Source organism: Acanthochromis polyacanthus, chromosome 17, assembly GCF_021347895.1.
Source record: "Acanthochromis polyacanthus isolate Apoly-LR-REF ecotype Palm Island chromosome 17, KAUST_Apoly_ChrSc, whole genome shotgun sequence".
Classification (NCBI taxonomy): Eukaryota; Metazoa; Chordata; class Actinopteri; family Pomacentridae; genus Acanthochromis; species Acanthochromis polyacanthus.
Genome location: NC_067129.1, coordinates 13,513,189 through 13,539,586, shown reverse-complemented (window position 1 = coordinate 13,539,586; position 26,398 = coordinate 13,513,189). Strand labels below are relative to the sequence as shown.

General features: G+C 39.6%; 3 protein-coding genes across 3 annotated transcripts in view; all 3 read left to right on the top strand.

Annotated features, from left to right (window-relative positions):
* Positions 1–1,131: 1,131 nt before the first annotated feature.
* Positions 1,132–8,543, top strand: LOC110948783 (actin-binding protein WASF3-like). Its single transcript, XM_022190481.2, has 9 exons — positions 1,132–1,299; positions 3,699–3,863; positions 5,427–5,561; positions 5,688–5,841; positions 5,929–6,046; positions 6,138–6,322; positions 6,702–6,923; positions 7,025–7,329; positions 7,459–8,543. Exons 2-9 carry the CDS (start codon positions 3,731–3,733, stop codon positions 7,614–7,616), a joined length of 1,410 nt encoding a protein of 469 aa, XP_022046173.1. The 5' UTR covers positions 1,132–1,299; positions 3,699–3,730; the 3' UTR covers positions 7,617–8,543.
* A 633-nt stretch (positions 8,544–9,176) lies between these two features.
* On the top strand, positions 9,177–16,772 carry LOC110948830 (V-type proton ATPase catalytic subunit A-like). The gene is made up of 15 exons (XM_022190558.2): positions 9,177–9,320; positions 9,895–10,003; positions 11,004–11,132; positions 11,309–11,523; positions 11,607–11,744; positions 11,819–11,970; positions 12,144–12,306; positions 12,511–12,619; positions 13,398–13,520; positions 13,632–13,746; positions 14,401–14,464; positions 14,577–14,780; positions 15,320–15,414; positions 15,772–15,943; positions 16,048–16,772. Exons 2-15 carry the CDS (start codon positions 9,922–9,924, stop codon positions 16,138–16,140), a joined length of 1,854 nt encoding a protein of 617 aa, XP_022046250.1. The 5' UTR covers positions 9,177–9,320; positions 9,895–9,921; the 3' UTR covers positions 16,141–16,772.
* Positions 16,773–23,728: 6,956 nt separating this feature from the next.
* Positions 23,729–26,398, top strand: part of LOC110948828 (palmitoyltransferase ZDHHC23-A-like) — a 14,994-nt gene continuing 12,324 nt past the window's right edge. Inside the window, exons 1-2 of the mRNA XM_051937239.1 lie at positions 23,729–23,862; positions 24,784–25,404. Of these exons, the coding sequence (XP_051793199.1) occupies positions 23,744–23,862; positions 24,784–25,404 (740 nt within the window). The 5' untranslated portion in view covers positions 23,729–23,743. The remainder of the gene's footprint in view (positions 23,863–24,783; positions 25,405–26,398) is intronic.

Sequence of the window (26,398 nt, the reverse complement as noted above, 5' to 3'; positions counted from 1 at the left end):
TGTGTGTGTGTGTGTGTGTGTGTGTGTGTGTGGCTTTCAAATCAAATTCTGAATGTCTCATTTAACTGGTAATCCAGTTGTACCCACTGAGGTGTTAGCCGACTGGCTGGGACTGACATGCTGCTGTTTATGCCAAGTGAGGGATCTAAGACATGAAAAGGTGAAATAGCTTATACAAAACACACACACACTCACAACCACTCAAAAACATCTGTAAAACACGAGGAATAACTATGACACTGGAGGAAGAAACTGAAGGGATGCGTATACTTTCAGGCTGCAGCTAACAATTATTTTCATACTTTTTCATTAATTACTCGATTAGTTGTTTGATCTATGAAATGTTATAAAATAATGAAAAATGCCCCAAATTATGTCCTCAGATGTCTCGTTTTGTCTACCACCATAAAATATTCAATTTTTTTTTTAAATAATCAAATACAAAAAAGCTAGAATCAGGGAAATGAGGCTTTTTGTCGTTTAAAGAGAAATCTTCAAACTGATTAAACTGATTAATACAGTCAATTAATTTTATAGCTGACAACTAATCTGAGTCAGTTAATTGTTTCAGCTCTAACCCAGGTTATGGACATAGTTTTGCAAATACTAAACGCTTTGCACATTTCAGTGTTCATCTAATTTATTAATCACTTTGCCAGTCTGCAGAAAATGAAAAAACCTGCTCACTTCTTCTCACAAAATCATAATTTGCATTCCATGTTCTGTATCAGACAGCAAAATTGAATATTTTGCAATTTCATAGTCATTTCTTAAAATAAAACAAGTAATTTATTTGGTAGTGTGATGAGCATTTTTGCTTTTTTCTGATGAGATTCAAAGGTCAATGCATTCATTGAGCCCCCATCAACACATCGGTAATCATTAAGCGCAGGTTTGATTTGATTGCTTGTTCTTCTATAAAAAAAAAACAACTCATAAGTTGCCATATTAATATCCAATTCATAGAAGGCAGGAAGCTAATGTCCTTTAAAATAGGACTAATGCATCCTGGAAAAAAACGGCGGATGCCAAACGGCTGTGATTGGATAACGGGAGTAAATCTGCCCGACAAATCCTCTGGAGGCTCAAGCTGTGATTTGGACCAGAGATTTGTTTTCAGAGTGAACTCCGCCTTGCAGAGATGACTGTCAGCACACTGAGGACTGCAGCAGGACACCAAGTAGTCTCTTTAATTTGGATGAAGCTGCTTCGACTCCACTTTGACTTTGGCCCTTTACCTGCGTGCTGACGTGAACAAGACGTACGTCGAACCAACTGACAAGCAACAGAAACTCTATGGTAAGAAACACACTGTTATGTACTAAAGCATCTTCTGGAGCGGCTGAAACATTGTTATATGTGTCATGTTTTGTGTGTGAGAGTTGGAAAAATTACCTTTTCTTGGTTGTTCAAACTTTCTGTCGAGAAAAAAAACAAAGAAATCCGAAGTAGCTAGCTCAAACACGGTGACAGGTTACGGTTCTGGGTCTTGGCGCGCAATGAATTATGGGAACGTCACCCTGGAAACTATTTTTTTTTCTGACCTTATGCATAATAAATTAAATTCTTTCAAATATACTTTATTAATGCCTTTATTTGTCATCAGAACCACTATACATTAACTACCACAATATATTTATTATCATTACTCCATTTTATTTTTTAGTCAGTTAGCTTTGGAAAAAGATAAAATAAAAAATGATGGTGTTATCAATGCAACAATATTTAAAATTCTTGTATATTAAATCATGCATTTCTACTTAATACCCTTACATGAAAGGAAACCTTTTCTTTTCCTCTGAATCTAACCGTACAACTGTGCATTGAAATTGGTATGTGTTATATTCATAAAATTGATTGATTTCATTTCATATTTCTCCCCTGTCCATACTGCCTGCACAGAGATCCAGCTCTTATAGCAGTTTCTGTGCAAAAAGGAATTATCTAAAGTGCATGTGACGCTATGAGGCTGCAGCAGTATGAGCCAGGCAAATGAAGTGGGTATTTTCCTCTTACCATAAAGTCTTTCTGATATGAAAATCCCACCTTTGTGCTTCCACGGAAAATGTTTCCTCTCTGAACTGCTGCAGAGGGATAACAATACATAGTAGACATTTGGTACTGACCTTTTAGATACTTACTTAAATCATGTATAGTTAAAAAATACTTTCATATATGAGCCAAGAAAGGCTCTGGCTGTGTATCGCATTCAAGCCCTTCATTTCTCTGTAACCATCCATTCATCTATACACTGTTTAATCCTCATTAGGGTTGCGAGTTCTATCCCAGCTGACTTAGGGTGAAGGCAGGGGACACCCTGGACAGGTCACCAGTCTATCACAGGGCTACACAAAGAGAAAAACAATCACACTCACACCTACAGGCAATTTAGAATTACCAGTTAACCTTGGCAAGTGTTTGGACTGTGGGAGGAAGCTGGAGACCTGGAGAAAACCCACACGTGCACAGGGAGAACATACAAACTTCACTCAGAGAGATCTCAGGCCCAGGCCAGGACGTGAACCGTTGACCTTCCAGCTGCAAGGTGACAGTGCTAACCACCGAGGCACTGCGCAGCCCTCTCTGTGACCAGCAGAATAATAATAACCTGAGTACAGAAGAAGAAAAATACATTTATTGCTTTCTATCAAATCAAAAAGAAGCAAGAACTTGCTAGGCTGCAACTTATAAAATAAACCTAATATAGATGTAAACTATCTGCAGAGTTACACTGATTGAGTCATCCAAATTAAGTCAGCATACACAGCCTTTACATGAATTAAGGATTAGACCTCTGAATTTGTAATCTCATTTTATGGTTTATTTTAGTTAAAAATGCCACAATGTGAAATTTATTGTGGTGTGCCCTCCTTTGTAACAAAACATTTTCTAAAGTGGCACAATGGTGCAAATATCCTCACACTATGGTAGTTGTGGTCAGTTGGTGTTCTTATTGTTGCTGGTGTGCTAGCTTTCCCCTACCTGTAATCATAGACCATGCCTTGTTTCCAATCCATTTAATAAAAACATGCAAAGTGAATTTCAGGTTTGCTTCAAAACTGGGACATCTGTTGCCTTCTCTCCTCTTTCATCACAATCAGCTTGCTGAATAAAATAGCTGTAGCTGAAAAGGTGAAATCCTTTACAAAAATACCCAGTGACGCACAATAGGTGAACCACTTTGACAGATGGTGATAAACTGGGACATTTAGCAGCAAGTGGTGCACTGTACAACACAGCAAATATAACAAAACTCTCAAACGTTTAATTTTGATATTGTTTGTCCATTACACTTTTTTTTTACCCCTCCTTTCAAATTAATCAAATCGCAAAAGGATAACAGACAAAACAAATGTTAAATTCAGGAAAATAAAGAACTGCAGCTGTTATTGTAAAATATGCAATTTATATCTGTCATTAGTGTTCGTTTTCATGTCGCCTGTGAAATTATCAACATACAGAAATAATGGAAATCATTACTGTAGCTATTGGTGGGAAAATGAATAACAATCCAGAGGCAATTATGTGCATTAACCTGGACCCTATGCTTAATGCACAGGTCAGTGCACCCAATGCATTTAGTCTCCATGTTTCATTGCCACTGTTATTGCTTAATGAATATGGATTAATGTGCTGATAGGTCTTCTCTGCAGGTTGCAGCACACAGTGAGCTGTCAGCTCTGTTCTCTGTCCCACAGCAGGTGCAGTGGCTGAGATGTGAGAAGGGGTCATGCCTCTGGTCAAGAGAAACATTGAGCCTCGGCACCTGTGCCACGGTGCCGTGCCTGATGGGATTGGCAATGAGCTGGAATGTGTAACCAATAACACGCTGTCCGCCATCATCCGTCAGCTCAGCAGCCTGAGTAAGATTAAACTGGTTCAAATTCAGCAATGTTTGCATCATAAAACGTTACTGTAAATGATACTTTTAAAAACTGAGATCATTACAGGAGGGAAGCTGTATGACCCGTCTTCTATGTAACCATGGTTTTTCCTACATAGAAACATTTATGACACCCCCAAAGAGATTTTAGGTGACCTTCAAAGAGTTTTCAGCCACGACCATAGGAAAATCACCAACAAAATAATAATTGAGAATAAAATATATATGTTTATGTTTTTGAGCAGTTGTGTTAATTGTAGTTTATTTACTCAATTCTAAAGACAGTTTTCTTCATCAGAGAGTCACAAATAACAGGAAACCCTATAGATTTCTGTCAAATATGGTTATACAGACCCATTAGCTTTACTCTACACGCTTACTATCGTGCATGTTTTCCCCCAAATTACCTATTTTAAGCCATAAAAGTCTATGGTAACTGTCGCAGGAACTATGTGTAAGTTTTGCCACAGTTGAATACAAATGTACTAACTTCATATTAAGCTCATTCTGTATTAGAAGGAAACAGATTCAGTAAAAGTCACTGGAGAAATGCACTACATTGCTAATTTCTAGCATGCAGTATCAGTTCAGTGTTGTTTTTCACCTCATTTAGACAAACACAAAACTCGCTGAGATTTAGGACATCACAAATTGCGGCATAAATACAACAGTGGATAAACAGTTCTTTGTTTGTTCTCAGAGGATTTAACATATTGACTTGTATCCATTTAGTGTTAGAAGTGCTTATATTTTCTTAATCCTCTAAAGGTGATTATCGGAGACCATCAGCAATACATCCCAGCGCGTCTTGACTGTAGGTTTTTAAACACAAAAAGCAACATGAGTACGATATTAAGGGCAACACTTTCATCATCTAACTGTTTCAGTCTGTGTGCATTATTGTTCAACAGTGTCATCAGCACTAAAATCTATTTGATGTACTCTCTAATCAATCATTTAGTGCAGAAACAGAGTCATTGAAATGTTTAGTTTAGTGTTGCACTGTCTCTGTAAAGGTTGCTATACCTGTGTTTTTGTTGGTGTGAGTTGCTGTGGAGGGAGAGAGAAAAATGTAGAGGTGAGAGTGAAAGACTATTTTAGGAAGCAAATTTACTCCTGGACATCTGGGGCATGGATGCTCTGATTAGTGTATGTGTGTGTGCGTGCGTGTGCGCGCGTGTGTGCGCGTGTGCGCGCGTGTGCGCGCGTGTGTGCGCGTGTGCGCGCGTGTGTGGATTTAGTGAAGTTACAGGAGCTTAGAGCTTACCGTAAAGCTTTGTATCACAGGCAGATCAGACGGAGAGTAGGTGGGCGGAGACACAAACACAGGCAGTCTAATGATAGTTTCCACATTAAGTGGATCTGAGCTGCTTGACATGCGCCCTAACCAAACACTTAGTGCAAATGTATAATCCAGAGCAATAAAAGTCATCCAGAAATGTACAAAACTATAGATAGTTGGTACAGTGAATTTTTTGTTTTCCATTTCTTGTGTCGTGCAGTAAGCTGCTCTTTTTTGAGATCTGGCACCTGTCTGTTGCAGGTAAACATGCCGAAAATGTATTTGGGGAGCTTTTCAATGAAGCCAACACGTTTTATGTACGAGCAAACTCCCTTCAGGACCGCATCGACCGCTTGGCTGTTAAGGTCACCCAGCTGGACTCCAGCGTGGAGGAGGGTTAGTCCACTGGAGAGCAACTCCTAATTCAATACATATACATATATGCAGCAACTGTTAATTCAGTACTTTATTGCTCGGTTTCTTTACTCTCGCGTTTGAATTCTCCATCTTGCTGTTTTGCAGTCTCTCTTCAGGACATAAACATGAGGAAGGCGTTCAAAAGCTCTGCCATCCAGGACCAGCAGGTTTTGTCGAAGGGCAGCACTCCGAACTCTGTAGCTGACTTGTACAAAGGCAGCGACAGGCCTCCTCCCCTCAGCACCCTCACATCCTACAGGTACTGTACGTTTCATCAAAAGTGAAACATCTGATCAGTTTACGGTTTCAATTCATGTGCCATGTTGGAAAATGTTTTTAAATGCAGAGAGGATTCCACTGATGCAATGAAGTTTTACTCGGACCCGTCATACTTTTTTGACTTGTGGAAGGAGAAGATGCTCCAGGACACAGAGGACAAGAGGAAAGAAAGACGGAGGCAGAGGGTGAGAGTACTTTATCTCAATTCCTTTATGTTTATGTGTTTCCCTCAGCGAGAGCTTATTCATTCTTTCTCTCTCCGTCCACCAATTCCAGGAGCAGAAGCGATGTGTAGAAAGCAGCACCCTTCAGCGTGAAGTGAAGAAGGTGAGAAAGGCTCGAAATCGCAGGCATGAGTGGAACATGATGGCATTCGATAAAGAGCTTCGTCCAGATCACCATCATCCACAGACACTTCGGAGAGGAGCATCGTCGGAGGGCTCGCTGTCTCCAGATGGCAGGTCAGTGCTTTTTTTGTTTGGTTTGTTTTAGCCTTGAGTGTGTATCTAATTAAAAAAAGAAAGAAAAAATGAAACATTTCAAAAAAGAAAAGGCAACATTCATCTTCAAAACACCTCTTGTGTAACTGTATTTTATACAGAAATATGATAATCAAGATGTAGATTGAAGTAGGCAGAAGTAAAATCTTAAAGTCTTTACTGTGTATGTTTGTGTTGGAGAGGGTGTAGATCTCTTTCAAAGAATAGGACCATGTGACTCAAATAGTAATATATTTGTTGTGTAAATGTCCAGCTTAGATTTTGTAACAATAAATCTACCGTCTGGATTTGTGGCGGCATCTGCATGAGAATCTCTCTCTCTCTTTCATTGTTTATCCAGGCCTGACCTCCTCGACTACCCGATCCCTCCGCTGCCTGCCCACGCTGCTTGTAACTATGCCAAGTCTCATGATTACGTTCCTGGGAACTCAGAACCCTCACCACCTGTGGAGCATGAATACCACAGCATTGATGTCAACTACAAGAGGGTAACCTACGCCACAGCAGAGCCGCACGCTGCGGACCGAATGAACGGCTCCATTCGTCTTGCTGCAGATCACAAGTACGTGAGTTTGTTGTTTGCGTAATCAGAGAGAGATTCAAATATAATATCACTTTTCCCTCATCAGCAGCGTAATCCTCTTTGTTTTTTCCGTCCAACAGCTCCGTACCCCCACCTCCTGTCCCAGGCCCACCAATCCCATCAGCTCAGACGGCCTTTGGTTTCCCTCTGGGTGCGCTACCTCCAACGCCGCATAATGGAGTTTTGCATGTAGGCCCAGGCTACCCACTCCCACCAGTACCTCCTCCGGGGCCTCGCATGGTCCCTCCTCCCCCAGGGCCCCCGCCTCCTCCTCTTCCTCCCCCAGCTGTACCCTCACACCTATCAGGACACAGTGAAGGCGGCCGAGCTGAGACTAAACCTGTGAGAGATGCGAGAAGTGACCTGCTGTCTGCCATCCGCATGGGTGAGTGAGATCTGTTGCTGATCAAATAAATGCCGACATGATGGAACTATTTGCTGCCCTGTGCACAGCCTCCACTGACACAGGTGTACAGTATTTGACTTGATTTTAATGTATTTGATCTCTTTTTAGGCATCCAGCTGAAAAAAGTTCAAGAGCAGCAGGAGCAGCAGAACAAGCGGGAGCCAGTAGGAAACGACGTGGCCACCATCCTTTCCCGACGCATTGCTGTCGAGTACAGCGACTCTGAGGATGACTCGGAGCTTGATGAAAACGAGTGGTCAGACTGACAGCACGCTTTACTGGATCTTCAGTAAAAACCTAACAAAACTCTCAATTTGGCTCCATCTAGTGGATTTTATGTACTGAGCCACTGCTTCATCTTGTATTAATAAGTCTGCTCTGCCACTTTAATATTTCATTACTACATTTCATGACTACGCAGTTTGCACCATTGTTCAGAAACAAGTAAATATTCGGATGTACTGTACACATATTTAAAAACAAGATTGATTTTATGATTATTAAATGTTCTGTTTTGTACTATCGCTGCAATGTGAGCCATAAGTCTTGTATCATTGTCATTCTAAACTGCACATTCCAATGAAATATCCTGTTGTAATGACAAACTGACACCTTGAACATACCTCCATACCTACAAGTACAAGTTGTCCCTCCACTCTGCCTTTTTCACTGAAGGCATTCTGACATGCCACTGTAAACTAAGCACAGGTATAAATAATACATGACTGGCTAATTTCCATCTAGCTGCTTCAGTTTCAGGGTCTTTGTGTCGTTCGTGCTGATTCATTGCCACATCGCCATGGCTAACTGGGACACTTGAATAGAAAAGAGCTGATGTTATTAGTCACATGTTAGTCAAATTGTTTGTAATAAACGTCTATTGATTTTAAATGAGTGCAGCGCTAAAATGAAAAAGTTTAAAAGATTTTTAAGTGTATATTTTCAAAATAATTTTATGTAATTTAAGTTGGTGATAATATTTTTGGACTAAATGTGAAACTCCCTCTACTATGTGTTAGACATTTTATTGCTACCTCAATTTGAGACCATTTCACTGTCCCACAGTATGTGTAGTAGGATATCATGAACAGTCTGGATACAGTTGTGTGCTGCCATGAAATTATTGTTATTATTTGCTGTGATGTGTCTTGGAAATGTGGACATGTCATTAAAGTTCTCTAAATTAGACAGAACATTATGCTGCTGTCTTCGTCCTTGTATCTTTCCTCTTTTATCTCTCCTAAATTCTAGAAGTCAAAACCATCTTGAAGTGCCTATAATGCATTAAAAATCATGATTCACTGCGGTCCATGTGCAGAAATATTTCCTTTCTGTACACATGACAACAGCAAACATGCCAGTCCAATTCTGATATAGCTGTTGAATATCTTTTGATTAGTAATCATTTGTTTCCCAGTGATGGCAGATTATCTCATAAGAGATGTAACTTGGTGATTATGGAAATTAGGCATAGATACTTTATTTTGCTTTTCAGTTTTACTAATTTTGCAATAAAGAATTCTGAGATAGTTAAGCTTTCAAATTGGCGTAAACACATAGCAAAAGTGTATGGTTAATATCTAGGTAAAAGGTAAAATTTGTAGCAACAAAGCTAAATATAAATTAAGTTGTAAAGATAAGATGATAGGGCCTTAGTGCATTTATTTAAGAACTGACACCGCCATAGCTTGTGAATTGAGACGAACCTTTCACTTTGATCCAGCAGAGGTCAGTAACGCATCTGGTGTGGACATCAAAAGAGCTTGTCGTCGACTACGAATCTGTTGCCCGTCAGACGCCATTTTGGCTCTTACGATCACCTGCGTTGCAGTGACGGAAGTCCGTAGAGCCAGAATGGAGCTGTTTTCTTCCTGTGACAGTCCGGTGTTTGGCAGGTGATTAGCACAGAGAAGCTCCTCCTCAGCCTGCTACGGTAACGACAAACCTGGGCAGCTGTTTAGCAATATAAGGTGAGATACTTATATTAACGCTACACGGTTTTGTATTCAGAACAGCTTTCCTTCCAGTTTTGTTCCAAGTATAGCGTAAATAACTGTCAGTTTAGCTTAACCTATATGAGGTGATGATGAAGATAGCTAGTGTTTGCTAGCTAGTCACCTGACTTGTACGCGTAAACGCACAAATCAGCTTTGCTCTCATCGTTCCGTGTGTGGTAATAAACATTGTGCTATCATCTGTCAATAAAACATGTCCTCAGTAATGAACAGAGCCAGCTTACTTCACTTTATCGTCGTTTCTTGAATTACATGAAAAGCTTTGCAGCTTTAGCTGAGTTAGCTTTTGTCCTTACATTGCTATACTTGACCATTCATCCGACAAAGTTACTACGCTGCTAGCAGATTATGGTGCCCACATACAGTAAATGTCCTTGTCCTCATATTGTGTGAAGCCACAAACACTGTAAAATGTAGTCCGAAACATTTGTTGTGTTGCTTTAGCCTGGTGATAATTAGTGACAGTGAGATTTGTTTGCTGAGTGTATTCTTATTAAATGACTCCTGTGTCTTCTAATCGTCCCTCAAGGGATTTAGCTGGACAGAAACTATCAAGATGGACACCTCAAAACTTCCAAAGATCCGGGATGAGGAGCGAGAGAGCCAGTTTGGATACGTCCATGGGGTATCTGGACCAGGTCTGGATCATTTCCTTTATATTTAAATGGCTGGGTTACATTGTTTAGCATCTGTTCTGTAAAATGTAGCTTTTTGACTGTGACATTGATGTAATACAGACTGGTGACAAGTTAAAAAAAAACCTGAATGCTTGACCCCTGAAGTGAGCTGGTGGTTGTCTGGGGCTGTGGGGGTGATTATGATGAGAATGTTGTTCCCCATCCATGGCACAAGGGTTGTGGAAAGGTCTGATGAGCATGAAAATGATGTGAATCGCATGCAATGGCCTTTTCAGTCATGAGATCTCAATCCAGTTAAACACATTTGGGAGATTTTAGACTCGTATATTAGATTGTGTTCTCCTCCAGCACAATCAAATGATAAATGAAGGGATATCTTTTAAAGGAATAGTGTTAAAAAAATCAATGTCAATGTGTATTGAAGCTATTCTGGCATCTTACTAAGACACTTTAAGTTTTTCCTTTAATGTGTCACCTGTCCACATGTGATATTGTGAAATTTCTAGAAAATCATCTGAGACACTGTATATGGGTAAAATAATATCGCAATGAAGCAATTCTTGCTCTTTGATTTGTATTATTGCTCACAATGGGCCATTAAGCCCTGATATATTAAAGAAAGAGCTAAACTGGTTTAAACTATGTAGAAAATCTCATAACAGGCAAATGTATACCATATTTATCACAGAACCGTAAGTTGGTTAGCAATAGCAAGCTAATTTAGGTTTAAACCTGTATATATTATTGAAGGTAATACTTAATAACTCATCTAAAATATAAAAATGACACCTTAAATATTGAATTTTTGAATCAAAGGAATTCACATGCTCATTCATTGATTGCATCAGTGTGGGGCAGTTTGTACATGAGTATATTCTCTGTGTTGTACTTACCGGTAATATTAAACTACATTTCTCAGTATTGTGTTAAAACATTTTTCAAAACTGTATTAATTTCAATACCTTTCATTCCTGTTTTCACAAATCTGTTTAATTATCAGTGGTGACGGCTACTGCGATGGCAGGAGCAGCCATGTATGAGCTGGTTCGTGTCGGTCACAGTGAGTTGGTGGGAGAAATCATCCGTTTAGAGGGAGACATGGCAACTATCCAGGTCTACGAGGAGACATGTATCCTTTCTGCAGCCATTTTGCCTTTGTCTGCGGTTAAAAGGGCCACAGAGCATGTCAGGATTTACCTTCAAACTAAATTAAGATGTTTTTTTTTTACTTCTTCTTCTTCTAGTGATAGCAAATTATGTGTCCAAGATTTTATGCTTTTTGTTTCCCCTAACTTCATGCGACAGCTGGTGTGTCTGTTGGTGACCCTGTCCTACGAACTGGAAAACCTCTCTCTGTAGAGCTGGGGCCGGGTATCATGGGCTCCATCTTTGACGGTATCCAGCGTCCACTAAAAGACATCAATGACCTCACTCAAAGTATTTATATCCCGAGAGGTGTGAACATTGGTGCTCTTAACAGAGATATGAAATGGGAATTTTCCCCTGGCCAGAGCCTTCGGGTAAGAAAAATTCCTTTTCAGCTGGATGTTGTTGTCTGTCCTCTTCTGCCACTCTGACTGATTTCACATGATCTCCTCTCCAGGTTGGCAGTCACATGACAGGTGGAGATATCTACGGCATGGTGTTTGAAAACTCCTTAATCAAGCACAAGCTGATGCTTCCACCTCGCAACAGAGGCACCGTCACCTACCTGGCCCCACCTGGAAACTACGACCTTTCAGTGAGTGTTGCTCCTACAGAAAAACGCTCTTCTGCTTGATTTAAGAACTGATCTTCTGATCTTTTTGCATCCAGGATGTGGTTCTGGAGCTTGAATTTGAAGGTATAAAGGAGAAGTTCACCATGATGCAGGTGTGGCCAGTACGACAAGTCCGCCCAGTGACAGAAAAACTACCTGCTAATCATCCACTGCTGACCGGTCAGAGGGTTCTGGATGCACTTTTCCCGTGAGTGTTAAACAGCTGGATCGTAGTTGTAGAGGCAGGAAGCACTAATTTACTTGTGGTGTTATGACAAGTTTATTTTTGTATTTATGTGTAATCTTTTTCACTTATAAATGTGAGTCTTCAGTTGGTGACTGAAGCTACAAATGAAACTATGCGACCTTTCTGTTGTGTAGATGTGTGCAGGGCGGCACCACTGCTATACCAGGAGCCTTCGGATGTGGAAAGACTGTGATCTCACAGTCACTGTCCAAGTACTCCAACAGTGATGTCATTATCTATGTCGGCTGCGGAGAGCGTGGAAATGAAATGTCTGAAGTGCTGCGTGATTTCCCAGAGGTCGGTCATAGAACATAAAGCTTTCACTTTGTCACGTCTGTGATTTCTGCTCAATATACTATATACAGTACATATACTGCTGCATTATATCCACCTTACTTTAAGCTTAGAAAAGAATACAATTAAAGAGAAAACATTCTTTTAATATTTGGATCAAAAACTGTTCAGCGCATTGTATAATGTTATTGCTCCTCGTGCCAACAGCTTACTATGGAAGTCGATGGCAAAGTTGAGAGCATCATGAAGAGAACAGCGCTGGTTGCTAATACATCCAACATGCCTGTGGCTGCTAGAGAGGCTTCCATTTATACAGGTATCAACTATTCACATTAGAGGACAGTCGATATGTATATTTATAGTTTTTGAAAGTATTTTTTCATTCAAGTGGCATTAGACAACTTTTTTTTTTGCTGTAACTTATCATGCTAAAGTAAATGTAGATGTAATTGCAAAAGGATGACACCATCGGTGTTTTGATTGGTTCCCTGTTAGCATCACTTTTACGATGCTGGTCCGTCTAACCCTGGGTCTGACGTCTCCTGGAATAATGGAGACTTGATTTATGACCCAAACAAAGTGCATCTGCATAATAAAAACACAATGAGGGCAGCGCTTTTGTTTATCCTGGTAGCTGTTAGCGGTTTTCTCCAGGTCATATCCACAAGTGTGGAAATTCACTAACAAAAAAACAGCCCCGTTGCTGGAGAAAACAAAGAAGATTAAGAGTGATAGTAACTAAGCTTCAATGTCAAAAATGACATTCAGTTAGTATTATTTCCACTTGATCACTAAGTTGCACTAATACAATTAGGCTCTGCACTTTGCCTTTAATTTCTGCTTTCATGTCCCATTGTAAATTAAAAGAATGAATAGTTTTTTTTCTTCAGGTGTTTTCTTCTCCTCTTTCCACCCATCAGTGATTCCATTTGAAAACACAAGAGGACAAAGATGAAAAGTTGTCTGTTGCCACTTAAAACATCATTTTCTGTTTCTTGTGTCTTAAAACACCTTAAATGCTATTATGCCTGCTTCATTTTTTTTCTGTTTGTGAGTTTGGAGAATTCATCAAATGTAACAACTTACCTCCTCAGGAATCACTCTGTCTGAATACTTCAGAGATATGGGCTACAATGTGAGTATGATGGCCGACTCGACGTCTCGATGGGCCGAAGCTCTGAGAGAAATCTCTGGACGACTGGCTGAAATGCCTGCTGGTGAGATTATTGGATGCATATGAATTATTAATGTGAATTTTTAAAGGGCACAGTCAGACAGTAGATGAGACGTTGTGAACCAGTTACAGTTGTTAATGTTGTTGGCTGCAGACAGCGGGTATCCTGCATACCTTGGCGCCAGGCTGGCCTCCTTCTACGAGCGCGCTGGACGTGTTAAGTGCCTGGGAAATCCAGAGAGAGAAGGCAGCGTCAGCATCGTGGGAGCGTGAGTTGACTTTCGTATAGACAGATTTCTTTATCAACAGTATTAAAATGGCTGTACTTTGTTTTAGTGTTGAGAAAATTTAAGTTTGACTTGCAAAACTTGTCTTTCTAAATGCAGTTTGAAACAATGCAGTTATAAAATTGCAAAGACGGCACTTTGGGATGCACAAACTGTGGCTATTAAGTAATGAGACTAGTGCTTTAACTCACTTTCTTCTTTCAAGCAGTTTGGAACTATCAGCGTTTTATACTTGGCTATTAATACCAGATGGTTCAGATGTATATACTGTGGTTCAACTGACATAAGCACAATCTTATTTACCAGCTACACCTGGTACATTTTATAGTGCATCTGACCCAGAATTTCACCTGTTCTGACACTGTCAGTGCTTTAAACTTGATTCTAAAAAGATTTTCACAGATTATTTTTACAGTATGTCAGAAAAATTGCAATTGAACATTTTCCCTAAATCATTCAGCCCCAGTACCTTTGTCTCATCTCTTTACCAAATCCTGTTATTGTTATATACTCAAACAGGTCTTTGACTTCAGCGTCTTATGATTAGCTTTGCGTGTGAAACTTTTTAAAGGGAACAGAACAAACACGGACATGTAATGTAGCTGACTTTCCCTTTAATATGGTGAATCCTCTTAGTGTGTCCCCCCCTGGTGGAGACTTCTCCGATCCCGTCACTTCAGCCACACTGGGAATTGTTCAGGTAAGCAGCTCAACCCTCCATCTTAACATTTGGCCTAACTCCCTTTGGCAATCAATATTTCTTCCTTTAGCTGTATCAGTGTCTGGGAATCTTTACGGTTTCTTCTTTGTAGGTGTTCTGGGGATTGGACAAGAAGCTGGCACAGAGGAAGCACTTTCCCTCCGTAAACTGGCTCATCAGCTACAGCAAATACACACGAGCTCTAGATGAATATTACGACAAACATTTCCCTGAGTTTGTTCCTCTTCGTACGAAAGCCAAAGAGATTCTGCAGGAGGAGGAGGACCTGGCTGAAATCGTGCAGCTTGTAGGCAAGGTGGGGTCAGATTAGAATTACACGAAATGGCTAAATACACACAATGAGTACAAGACTACCTGAAAAAGGCAGAAATTACAGTCCAACAGTGGAAAGAGTCTTAATGACAAGTGTGTTGTTTTATTAATGGTATTTCAGTCCTCAGACCTTTTGTTGCAGCAGACATCAATGTTTATTATCAGTCTGTATCGATTCCAGTGGATGTGCTGCTGACACTCTAAAAATGGTTGTTTTCTCAGACTCTTTGCTGTCTAAGATGTTTATCTACTGTAAATTTTAGCTGAAAGTCAGACAACTGAAACATCTTTCATAAAGTAAACGCAAGTAACTCACAGTGCACGACTGAAACCAAAACAAACAGTAAATGTAGTTTCATGTTTAATTTTTTTCCTAAACGTTTTCTCTAAAAGCACACATCTTTCAACAATAGTTAGTAGATTATCTTTATCTCTGATTCTGTGTTTTATTAAGCAGGTTTCTGTTATAGCTGTAGAATTAATCATTTAATCGAGGCTGATCTTGTTTTTTTTTGTTTGCAGGCGTCCCTCGCTGAGACTGATAAAATTACTCTGGAAGTGGCTAAGCTCATTAAGGATGACTTCCTGCAGCAGAACGGTTATACTCCCTACGACAGGTGAAAACTAATCATCTATGCACAATTTTTTCCATTTAAAGGGTCTAAACAGCTTTTTCCCATTTGTATCATTTTGAAAATGCATGAAGAACATATTGAACTTAGAAACACTGAATTAGCTTTGTTGTTTGTCCCTTTTGTTGAAGAGCAAAACATTTGAAAAAGCTGATTATAAGAAGTTTTTTGAAGATTTACCTGCACATCTCAGAAATGCATGTATTTAAAGACGTCATGTGATTTCTTAGGAAACAACTGAAGACATATGTGAACATGAAGGGACATGGCTGTAATATTTTTTCCCTGACTGGATTGTAACATAGCTTGTGAACTTTACACATTCTTCTGTCCCATCCACAGGTTCTGCCCCTTCTACAAAACTGTCGGCATCCTCTCAAACATGATTGCGTTCTACGACATGGCCCGACACGCTGTGGAATCCACGGCTCAGAGCGACAACAAAATCACCTGGGCCATGATCAGAGAGCACATGGGAGAGATTCTCTACAAAATCAGCTCCATGAAGTTCAAGGTACACGATTGTCCATCATTTTTGGGGGGAGATGATCTTTTTGTCGTGCTATCCGCCATTCAAGATCAATAACATCTTCTCTTTGTGTTTAATTCATTCTACAGGACCCTGTAAAGGATGGCGAAGCGAAGATCAAAGCAGACTTCGCCCAGCTGCTGGAGGACATGCAGAATTCCTTCCGGACCTTGGAGGAATGAGTTTCCTACCTCTCAGCTCTTCCCACATATCCACACCCCAGTGCAGTGCGACATAGTGCAGATAAATTGGCCCGTGTTCTGAGTGTGCGCCTCAGTCATGTGAACTCCTGTATTCCTTGTTGTTTACGTCCCCCTAAACATTCCATGACCTGCACATATTTACATTTCATTAGATTTTTTTTTGGCTACTTTAATCATCAAAAACACTATACTGGAAGACAGCATCCCCTTGTCTCGGCCCATTACGTGGCACTTGTAGATCACTGCGCCATCTTGTGGTTTAAATCAGCGGGCCCCAGTCAAGTGCTGCACTTGCACTCAACTATTAGCTGCAACAGAGAGTGGAAATGTCTTTCTTTTCCCCTAGATGTGACGGTGATCGATACAAATTTCTAAATCAAATGGGAACATGTTGGTGGATAAAGGGACAGAGGCACTGTGTTCTATCAGGGGTTTACAGAATTCTTCCACCTTTTACCTCTTAAGTGTGATCGTGATGTTGTGGAATATATAGTTATTATGTATAAAAATGTGAATGAATGGATCTGTTAGTTTGTGTTGTAACAGATGTGTCACTATTATATTCATGGTACGTTCTTGTGTCCTGAAATAAATGTAAAAAAATGACTAAAGTTGATTGTGTCAGGTAGATTTTTTATATGCTTGTATTTATGTCTTTAGTACATTCTAAGCGACTTACAATGTCTTTCAAAATGTGGATTTTTCAGGTCAGAAATTTGCTTCACTCTTACGTGAACTGACCTTTGATGAACTTCATGAACACACATTGTCAGTGGAAGTCTCTCGGCTCTAGGTGGCGCACACACACAGATTGAATGCTGCAGAGTGACTGTTAGAAAAAGACTCTTTACTAACCTCTTAAAATCTAAATCATGCCATAAAATTTTATTATTTTAGGTTGAAAAATGCATATGATACAGCGTGTTGTCTATCTACTGGTTTCAACATTTGTTAGAAGCTAACTATTTGTGCAAAACACCCAGATTATCTGCACTGTTAGAAAAAATTGAATCTTTGAAACACAATGTGCATCATTTTATACTCGATTCCCTTAAAAAAAAAAAAACAGTTTGGCATTTCGGTATTTGTAAAAAACTTTAAACCACAAGCCTACATCCAGCCTGTTAGAATGATTTAAGTACCGGTAATCGTTTAATCACTTCTATTTAATAATCATTACATTCAAAATCTGAGCATTAAAAATCTATTTTTTCTTCACAATGAGAAGATGTGCCTGATTTTGAATAGCTAAACCTCTGAAAATATGTTGTAAAATTTAAAACCATTTCAGAAAACAATACATATCATGACTTTAGATATTATTTATTAAGAATGCAACACTCAGGTTCTCTGCTTTGCCAAGACTGTGGATGTAGTTTGACCAGATTTGATTGACACATGAGCAAATAACTCCTCAGCGGTTGCTAATTTCTGACAAAGTGTGAGATCTGCTTTTCCACAACCAATCACACCAATTTAGATTTGGCGAGAAGCACAAAACAACACAAAAAATATGTGTGTGTATAGACAGTACTGTACAAAAACACTTTCATACTCATGCAATGCAGCCAGATCGGTGTCTTATTGGTCTGGAGTTCCTTCTGCTACGAGCCAGTCAGGTCTTTCTTTCTCTTGCTTCCCAAAGGAATAAAAACAGCCACCCATTCAGAATTCCAGTTAGGAAAATCTGAATATCACGCTTGGAAGATTGGGGATGCTATTCCAAATATTGTGGGGTTGGAATGGGTCGTTTTACATTGTGGAAAAGGGCGCAAAGTTGGATATATTCTTTAAATTACAGTTAAAGATCTAACTAGCTTGGCTGGAGTAACAACCAATCCAACAAGAATAATTTAACAAGTAAACATAATTTTTGGTTGAGTAAATTAGTGTAATATTGCTTAGTTTTCAAATTATGTACTTTTAGGTCAAAGCTGCAGATCAGTTTTTTATGTTCAGTTGCGATAGTACATTTACTGGCTTTATCAGTCCAACCACGTTAGACTTAGATTTAGTTTATTACGTTTATTAATCCCTGGAGGGAAACTAATTTGTTACAGCAGCATCGATATTCAACCAAAGGGGTAAACAACAAGACAATACAGAATATTAGGGCATAAAGTGAAGGTAAATGAAAAACATAGGATAAAAATATGTAAAATGTAATATAGAAAAAATCTGAACACACGAGTGATACAGAAATATGCAAATGAGAATGTGCTGGGATGTGCAAATGACATAAATAGGTGCAGATGAGTTTACAGACAGAATGAATGACGTTCAGAATGTAAAGTGGTTTCATCAGCAGGTAAGCTGATAAAGTCCTTTTGTGATCTGCCAGAGGCATTGAAAAGTCTTGACAATGTTTCACCTTTGCTCTGTTTATTCTGTGCATTTCCTTCATACATTTATTTCTACCATTGTGTCTTCTCTTTCTCTAGTTTGTTCTTTGTCCTCTCTGTTTTCTTTCCCTTTGTCTCTGAAGGTATTCCTGGCTCTAGAGCTTCACAGATCTGATCTGCAGCTACTGATCCCACCGCTCTGTCCACTGCTTATTGTTCTCTTGTCTGTTTGTTTCTGCTTTCCTTTTCTGTCTCTTTTCTTTACCCTCACCCAAACCGGTCAAAGCGGATGGCAGCCCTTTGTCAGCCTGGTTCTGCTGGAGGTTTCTTCCCGATAAAAGTGAGCCATTCTTCTCTAATGTTGTTAGAGAAGAACAGTGTTAACTAGAATATTTATATTATCCAGGAAAATTCACATATTAAATCACACTGCAGGGTCTTAACCTTGATGTATTCAAAATGCCAGTCTTATTTCTTGTCTGGAAAGCCTTTTGGCTCAGAGGCTGCTGTTATAAATAAGCTATATCAATAATCACTTAACTAAAAATAAATGGCTAAAATGGCAACATTAAAACTAAAATAACAGAATCTCCAAACAAAAAGGCACACTGATACAAACCACACATTTAACAGTAGTCGCCCTGTTAAAAAAGACTAATAAAAATAATTATATATGGTTAATAAATCAGTGTGCATGTGCAGCCAGAGTCATAAGGAGCTATCTTTAGCAAATAGAAGAACAAGGAGTCCTGCAACAGATGGTGAGGCCCCCACAGAGCTCTGATCTCTGGATTAAATGAAGAGACACCCTGATAGAGTTTAAACCCACAGAAGAACTCCAACATGCTTGGAACAACCTACCTGAAACGTACTTGCAAAAACTTGCATCAACTGTACAGAGGACACTTCATTTTTTTTACTGTTTTCTGACTTTATTCAGTTGAAAAAAATAAACTTATTCATGCCATTACTTTTAAACGCTTTGGTGCCTCAAACTGCATCGCAGACAGATGTAGTATGAACTGGACGGTTTCATCATCCGTCCAGTGATGATGGGAAATCAAACAAAAATATGGAATACCACAAGCCTTATTCTTCAATATTGTTGAATGGCCACATGGAGACAGAGCCTTACCTGTCTCCACAGATAAGGCTCCCAGTTTGGTGAGGCACCAAACTGGGATGCAGTTTGGTGCCTCAAACTGCATCCCAGACAGTTGTAGTGTACATGAACTGGACGGTTTCATCATCAGTTTTCCCGGTTTACTACTCGTCATGCCTTGTTTCCTGCATGTGCAGCGTCTTAGCAGTTTGCTGATGCATAATCTTCAGCATCTACTGTCTGTTCAGTGTGATGCGCCGCATTAAAATCCGTCAAAATAGATTAGGGCCTCTATCTCAGGTTCCGGCCTCCATTAAGACTAATGGAAGCAGAACCCACAGGAGCAAGAGCAGCATCTTTTCCCTGCATTGATTCGGTGCATCCAGACACACACTAGTGCAGACATTAAGAACATACCAGACCGTAGCTTGAAATGCGCCTGCTTGTCTTTCTCTTATTGTTCAATTTGTAATGACTGACAGGCAGAGAGTGTGTGTGTGTGTGTGTGTGTGTGTGTGTGTGTGTGTGTGTGTGTGTGTGTGTGTGTGTGTGTGTGTGTGTGTGTGTGTGTGAAGAAGACATTAACAGAACTATATGTGAGTGACAGTAAAAGCAGAGGAGAGCAGGTTCCATCACTTTGAGCTAGAATATAATGTCTGTTTCCACCTTCACATGTGGAATAATGGTGCCTTTGTATCATTTGATCTTTTGCATGGCCTGCTGAAATGAACCATATTCATGCTAAGTGTCTATTTTAACCCTCGTGTTGTCCTGCAGGTCAAAATTGATCCCGTTTAAAGTCTCAAAATGTGGAAAAAATATATATATTTTCACAGTGAAACTTCTAATGTCCACATTTTCAACATTTTTAGTAAATCTCTGAACATTTTTTGGTGGAAAATAGAAATGTTAAAAATGTTTCTTTAAGAGCATTCTTAAAGAACATTCTTAAAGAAAATATTAGAAATTTTACTGATATATATGTAATCACAATAGATATTTTTAGGATTTTTTTGGAAGATTTTTACTCATTTTTTGAAAATGTTTACAAGAATTTTCTTCCCAAATTTGGGAGATTTTTTTTAAAATAAAACTTTTCATGGAAAATTTTACGGAATTGTTGGAATTTTCTTCCTGAAGGTTTTGCAAATTTTCAGAAATTTGGGGAATTTTTTTTGCTGAATTTTTGGATTTTTTTCAGACAAGGAAACGATATTTTTGAAGTGCCCATAAATGAAGACAACAGGAGGGTTAAAGATAATAGGATGGCAAAGTACTTTTCGATGCTTAAACTGGAGTCAGTAAAGGTTAAAAAATGCTGCATCATTTGTGCGCTCCAAGAATGACTCTTGAAATTCAGGTTTTGTCCTACCTTCTGTCATCAAGCTGCCAGTGTTTCTAGTTTCCCTGAGCTGTCACTTTTAATGCCTGTTTTTAAAAAAGATGCCTTTAACCACAGCGGGGCCCCCATCAGCTCTGCAATCTGCTGCGTCAGATTTTCATAAAATGTTTTTTACTGACTCAGCGAGGAAATGGAGGTTGGTTTCAGGTTTTGGCAGTGAAGCTGCTCTGCTGAAGTGTTCATGAGCAAGAACACGTGTCGCTTGTTTGAATTTGACCCTCAGCAGCATTTCGGGAGGGTGGGTGGGGGGACTTCTCTGCAGGGGTCACATCCCACATTGTCACTGCTGGTATCCAGTGTTGCCACAAAGAGGCACAGAAACACAGGCTCGTACTGACATCAACACACCGGTTCTGACTGTGATCACACTCACGCACACACACTTCCAGAGTTTTCTGTGCGAGTGGTAAGGTCAGGTTGCTTGTGGGAGGAAATATGATCTCAGAGGGTGGGGCTGCCCCGAGGATCATCGCTCACTTTCTCATCTTTGAGTGCCTGTCATGTTTCTCATGTGCACCCTCGTCCAGCTCAGCGTGGATTAGCAGGTGGCCGTTGCAGCTTTTGAACACCTCAACGCAGCCGCCCTCAGCTGTGGAACGAGGTATGAGAGACTCTCTGGCTCCCTCAAACCAGTTGAGGTAGCGCCTATATTTAACAGCCATGCCAGTATTCAAATCTGAAATGGCAAGTGATAGAAGCTGCAAAGACAGAGGCAGGCGAAGTATCCCAGAGGAAGACTTGTGAACTATTTAATGATATGTGAGAAAGATAGGCTTTGGGTAAAGCGAGCCAGTGGATGCAACACAATATCAAAGCACTTGTCAGGAGGAATTCAAGTTGCCTTCTGTTGGGACACTTCCACCATGGGAATCCAAGAAATGAAAACCATCCCACTGCGCTGATACGGTGTCGCCGCAGCACCACCACAGCAGAAACATGCCAATTTCCTTTTTCAACACAAATGACTGATGAGAAAGTAGGCTGCTCTTTTCTTTTTTTTTTTTTTTCCCTCTCAGTCACTCACAGGAGGAGCTTGGTGACAAGGGGTCATCTTCCTTCAGCATTTTTCTCCTCAACGCTTGCTGAAGACGCATAACTTTCATCTGGGAAATCTGACATATATTGATAGTTTTGTGCTTTTTTGTTTTGAAGACATAAGGTAAGTCAGCAGAGGAAAGATTTGTCTTTGCTTTCTGAATGCGTCTCTTTTGCCAATTAATACCTAGAAACAATAATGTTAAAAAGTATGTTTCAAATGCATACAAGAACTGTTAAATTAGAAAACTGATAGAACAAACAGACAAATGCTGACTTTAATGTGTATTTTTTTTCCCTTTTATGTTTTGTATTTTCTTCTGTTGCATCCTGTATAGATTTGGGTCAGGCTCTGTATGACAAGGCTGTCACCCCAAGTTACAAATAACACTCAAATAATAACTCACACCGACAATAACTCAAGTGCATCTCAGAGTTTAGGTCTTAGGTTTGCTGGCCCAGATAGTTTGTCTCAGCGGACGCAGTGGCCTTGTTTCAACAAATTGCATTCGAAACTCTTGGGGATGTAACAAGAGAAGAAAACCCTGTGATTACTGAAATAATTAATTTTCTTGAATTCTTTTAGAGGTTGAGTCCAGTACAAGTTGTGGTATGATCATGCATTGTTACACTGTGGTATTGTGAATCTTTCATGCCTCATTATATGCAGTCATAGTATTAATAGCATCATCTTTCTCTACTATTTTTATGCCTTGTTTGTCTTGGACACACTGTTGCTGTCATTCATGTGTATTTGTGTCCTGTTGAGTCAATGTCCTTTAATCATGATCATTGGGCTGTTTTGTTTTGTAAATTAGGATTAGAATTATAAATTTGTCAGCATTACTTCTGTTTCTTATACATGGAGAAACAATGAGGGGAGAGTTCAGTGGGTTCAGATTATTTACTTAATTACAATCATTTATACCACACTGTGTAAATGCTCTACAGTCATGCATTCAAATCTTATTTAGGAAGTTTAATCAGTAAATTTTGCTCAAAGTAGCAAAAGTAAATGTAGTCAATGTGCAGTAAAATATTCCTTGTCGGTGTTTTACGGTTGTATATGACATTTGAGCTTGATAATAATGCTAAATGATTGTGTTTGTTGCATTTTAGAGCTGTAGATGTTCAAGACTGAGCTGTTTTTAACTGCTTGGGCAGTTTAATCCACAGGAATGACTCGTATTCTAAATGATCATCATATGTTTGTAACATCACTGCCCTTTAAGAACTGTTTCTCTAAATATTCAGCTTTTGTGAGCTCAGAATAACATACCGTGTTGTCAGCTTTGTAACAATGTATTTTACATCTAATCCAAAAGGTTTTCCTTTGAATAGTTTCTGTATTTTTAAAGAGGAAGAACGCTGCTTTTACTGTACAGGAGAGGGGAGGAAAATTGTAATCTGAAACGTAACTAGTAACTAAAGCTGTCAGACAAAAGTAGTGGAGTGAAAAGTAGAACATTTGCCTCTGAGAACTACTAAAACTCAGTATAAATACCTCAAATTTGTACAATACAGTAAGTACAGTACTGAGTAAATGCATTTAGCTTTTTGTTTTGACCGTTTTTATTGGTTGTAGTGATTAATGAAGTTATTTAATAACCTTTATGCTGCGGTACTGTGGTGTTCATGGTTTAAGTTTCTTTTGTGTTGAAGTGGCAGCTTGTAAACTTCAGTCGTCTTTAGGAAGCCATTATGAAATGGGAGAAGTTAAAGCCTCCAGAGCCAGATGATCCTATGTGTTGCTGTGAATGTGATATCTACCAGTACGGATGTTGCTGTGACTGTGAAGATCTGGATGAAGCCTTTAGCAGGTATGAAGGGTGTGAAGAAAAGGGTCAGCACTGACAAGTACTGGAATGTAATCAAGAACTGTTACTGGAGAGTAGAAGAAGCCCAGTGTTACTTACATAATCACGTAGAAGTAGCGCTTTTTAAATAAAAATGCTGCTTTAAGATGTGCATGGACACCCAAAAAAGCTCCAAGGCTGGACTGCAAAACCAGAAATGCATGAAATATAATAAAAATCATAGTCTGAGAGTTTTGTAAATTAAGTTGTTTGCTTTCTGGCCAGTGTTAGATAAGATTAATACCACTCTCATGAAGCTCCAGCCGGCAGCTGGTTATTATAAAGTCTGGAAATAGTCGTGGTCGCCCGTCAGTGTCTCCCTGCCAAGAAACAGTCCAGAAAATTTGTCATTTTTAGCTTTTGTTTTTATATAATGTGTGAATCAGTGAGCCATAGATGTGTTCACAGGCTCTCTTGGCTTTTCTTCTGATTAAACTGACGGACATGAGAATTTTCCGACAGAAAAGCAAATCTCCCAAAATGTGAAATTACTCTTTTAATGTGACAGCTGAGTTACCACACGCAGTGCAGTTAAAAATCTTGAGATCATGTCTTGTAAATGGGCCCAAACTTAAAATCTATATTATTTGAGTTCATGTTGTTGTTGCATGTTATATATTACTTTACAAATGCATGTTTTATTAAGTTAGCACAAAAAATTACTAATTATCTCATACAAAATGAGAGTAAGACCAAGGGGAAAACCAAACAGCTCATTTTTTTGGTTATTAAGACACCAAAAAAATCAAATTTTTCCCCCAAAAGTGAAAAAGACAACCTTGTTAGTTCCCTTTGAATGAATCTACTAATTTGAAATTTTTTCTTGTGACTTCTTGTCCTCATTTACAACCACACATCTTTGTAACTCTGCATCAAACTCCACAGGTGGCTCAAAGACAAACCCTCTAAAAGTGGATGTCAGTCTCCAGTGTTTGGGGCCTTGATGCAGAACCTGGAGATCTCCCTGATCCCGGCCCTGCTGCTGCTTCCTCTCCTGCTGAGGGTTGCAGCGCTGCACTACCTGCTGGGTATCATCATCCTCACAGCTCTGCCCGGCCTGGTGCTGTGGTATTACTACGCCACGCACAGAAAGAAGAGACGCACCCTCTTCTTCCTCACTCTCGCCCTCTACTCTCTGGCCCACATGTACTACCTCTTCATCACAGAGATTTTACCTCGAGGGGACGTCAGCCAGCTGCAGCTGTTTACTGTCACCACCGGCATGATTCTCACCATACTGTCTCTGATTAACACCAAGAGAGGCCCAGGCTTTGTGACTGCTGCTCTGCATGAAGCACACAGCCGCGATCAGGAGGCAGAAAAAAAGGACTCTGAACACCTTAATGGATCTGTCCAATCAGCAGCCTCCTCCTCAGAGTCAAAACCACAGACCCTGACAGCTAAATGGAGCAGGTGTCCTGTGTGTAAACTAATGCGACCTCCACGGGCCGGACACTGTCGGACCTGTGGATCATGTGTGCAGCGTTTGGATCACCACTGTATCTGGTGGGTCTGATTTAACACTTCATTCTTGACTGCATTGTACATTTACATGAAATCATGAGAATCAATGCTCAGTCATAGTTACTGCATTTGAATTACATACCAACAATCAGATCTTCAGAAAAAAAAATCCACCCATCAATTGTTTTCAATCACACTAAAGGGACTGGAAAGGGTTCATTTTACTATTAGATTAACATTCAGTTATTTCAGTTCAGTACCACACACATGTAGTACCTGCTGATGTCCAGACTTGACATTCCCTAAAAGGACATCTACACATCCTGCTAGTCAACAAGCAGCAGTTGTCTCTGTCCAGCTAAAGAGTCATTTCAATAAATCATAAAGAAAAACTTTTTTTTAAATCACTTCATACCCATTTTGTCGTCTAGCAATGCAAATATGCTTCGATAGGTTTTCTTGTTGGTTTTGTTGAGGAGATACCTGCTGCTGACGGGATTTCTGCTGATTTTCAACAATGGAGCTCAACAGAATTTAGTAAATTCTACAATTTCATTTAGCAGACACTTTTGTCCAAAGTGACGTACAACACAAGCAAGAACTCAGACATAAGGAAAAACCTTTAGTAAGTGCAAAAAGCGCTTCGAGTGCGATTGGTCAAAGGTGTTGCCATCAAGTTCCAGAAGAAGGCAGAGATAACTCCCTTATGTGAGGTAATATGATGTGCTGTGGGACATTACTGCTACAGAAGGCTACTTTTTTCTCTGACTTTCTGCCCTTATGTCTCATAAAACATCTAAATATTAAGTAAAAATAATCAAATCTGCACATTTCTAGTGGTTTGTTTTCATAATAGTTTACATGAAAACTTGCAAATGCCCTAGCACAGAATACATTAACCAACATCTGCTCCTGCCTAGGAACACAAAAGCAACGGAGTCTGCTCCAAAACTATTTTCACTCAGCTACAACACCTGATATGTGTGATTTTAAAATAACGTAACTGGAATTAAACAAAGGCCTTTCAAACGTACAC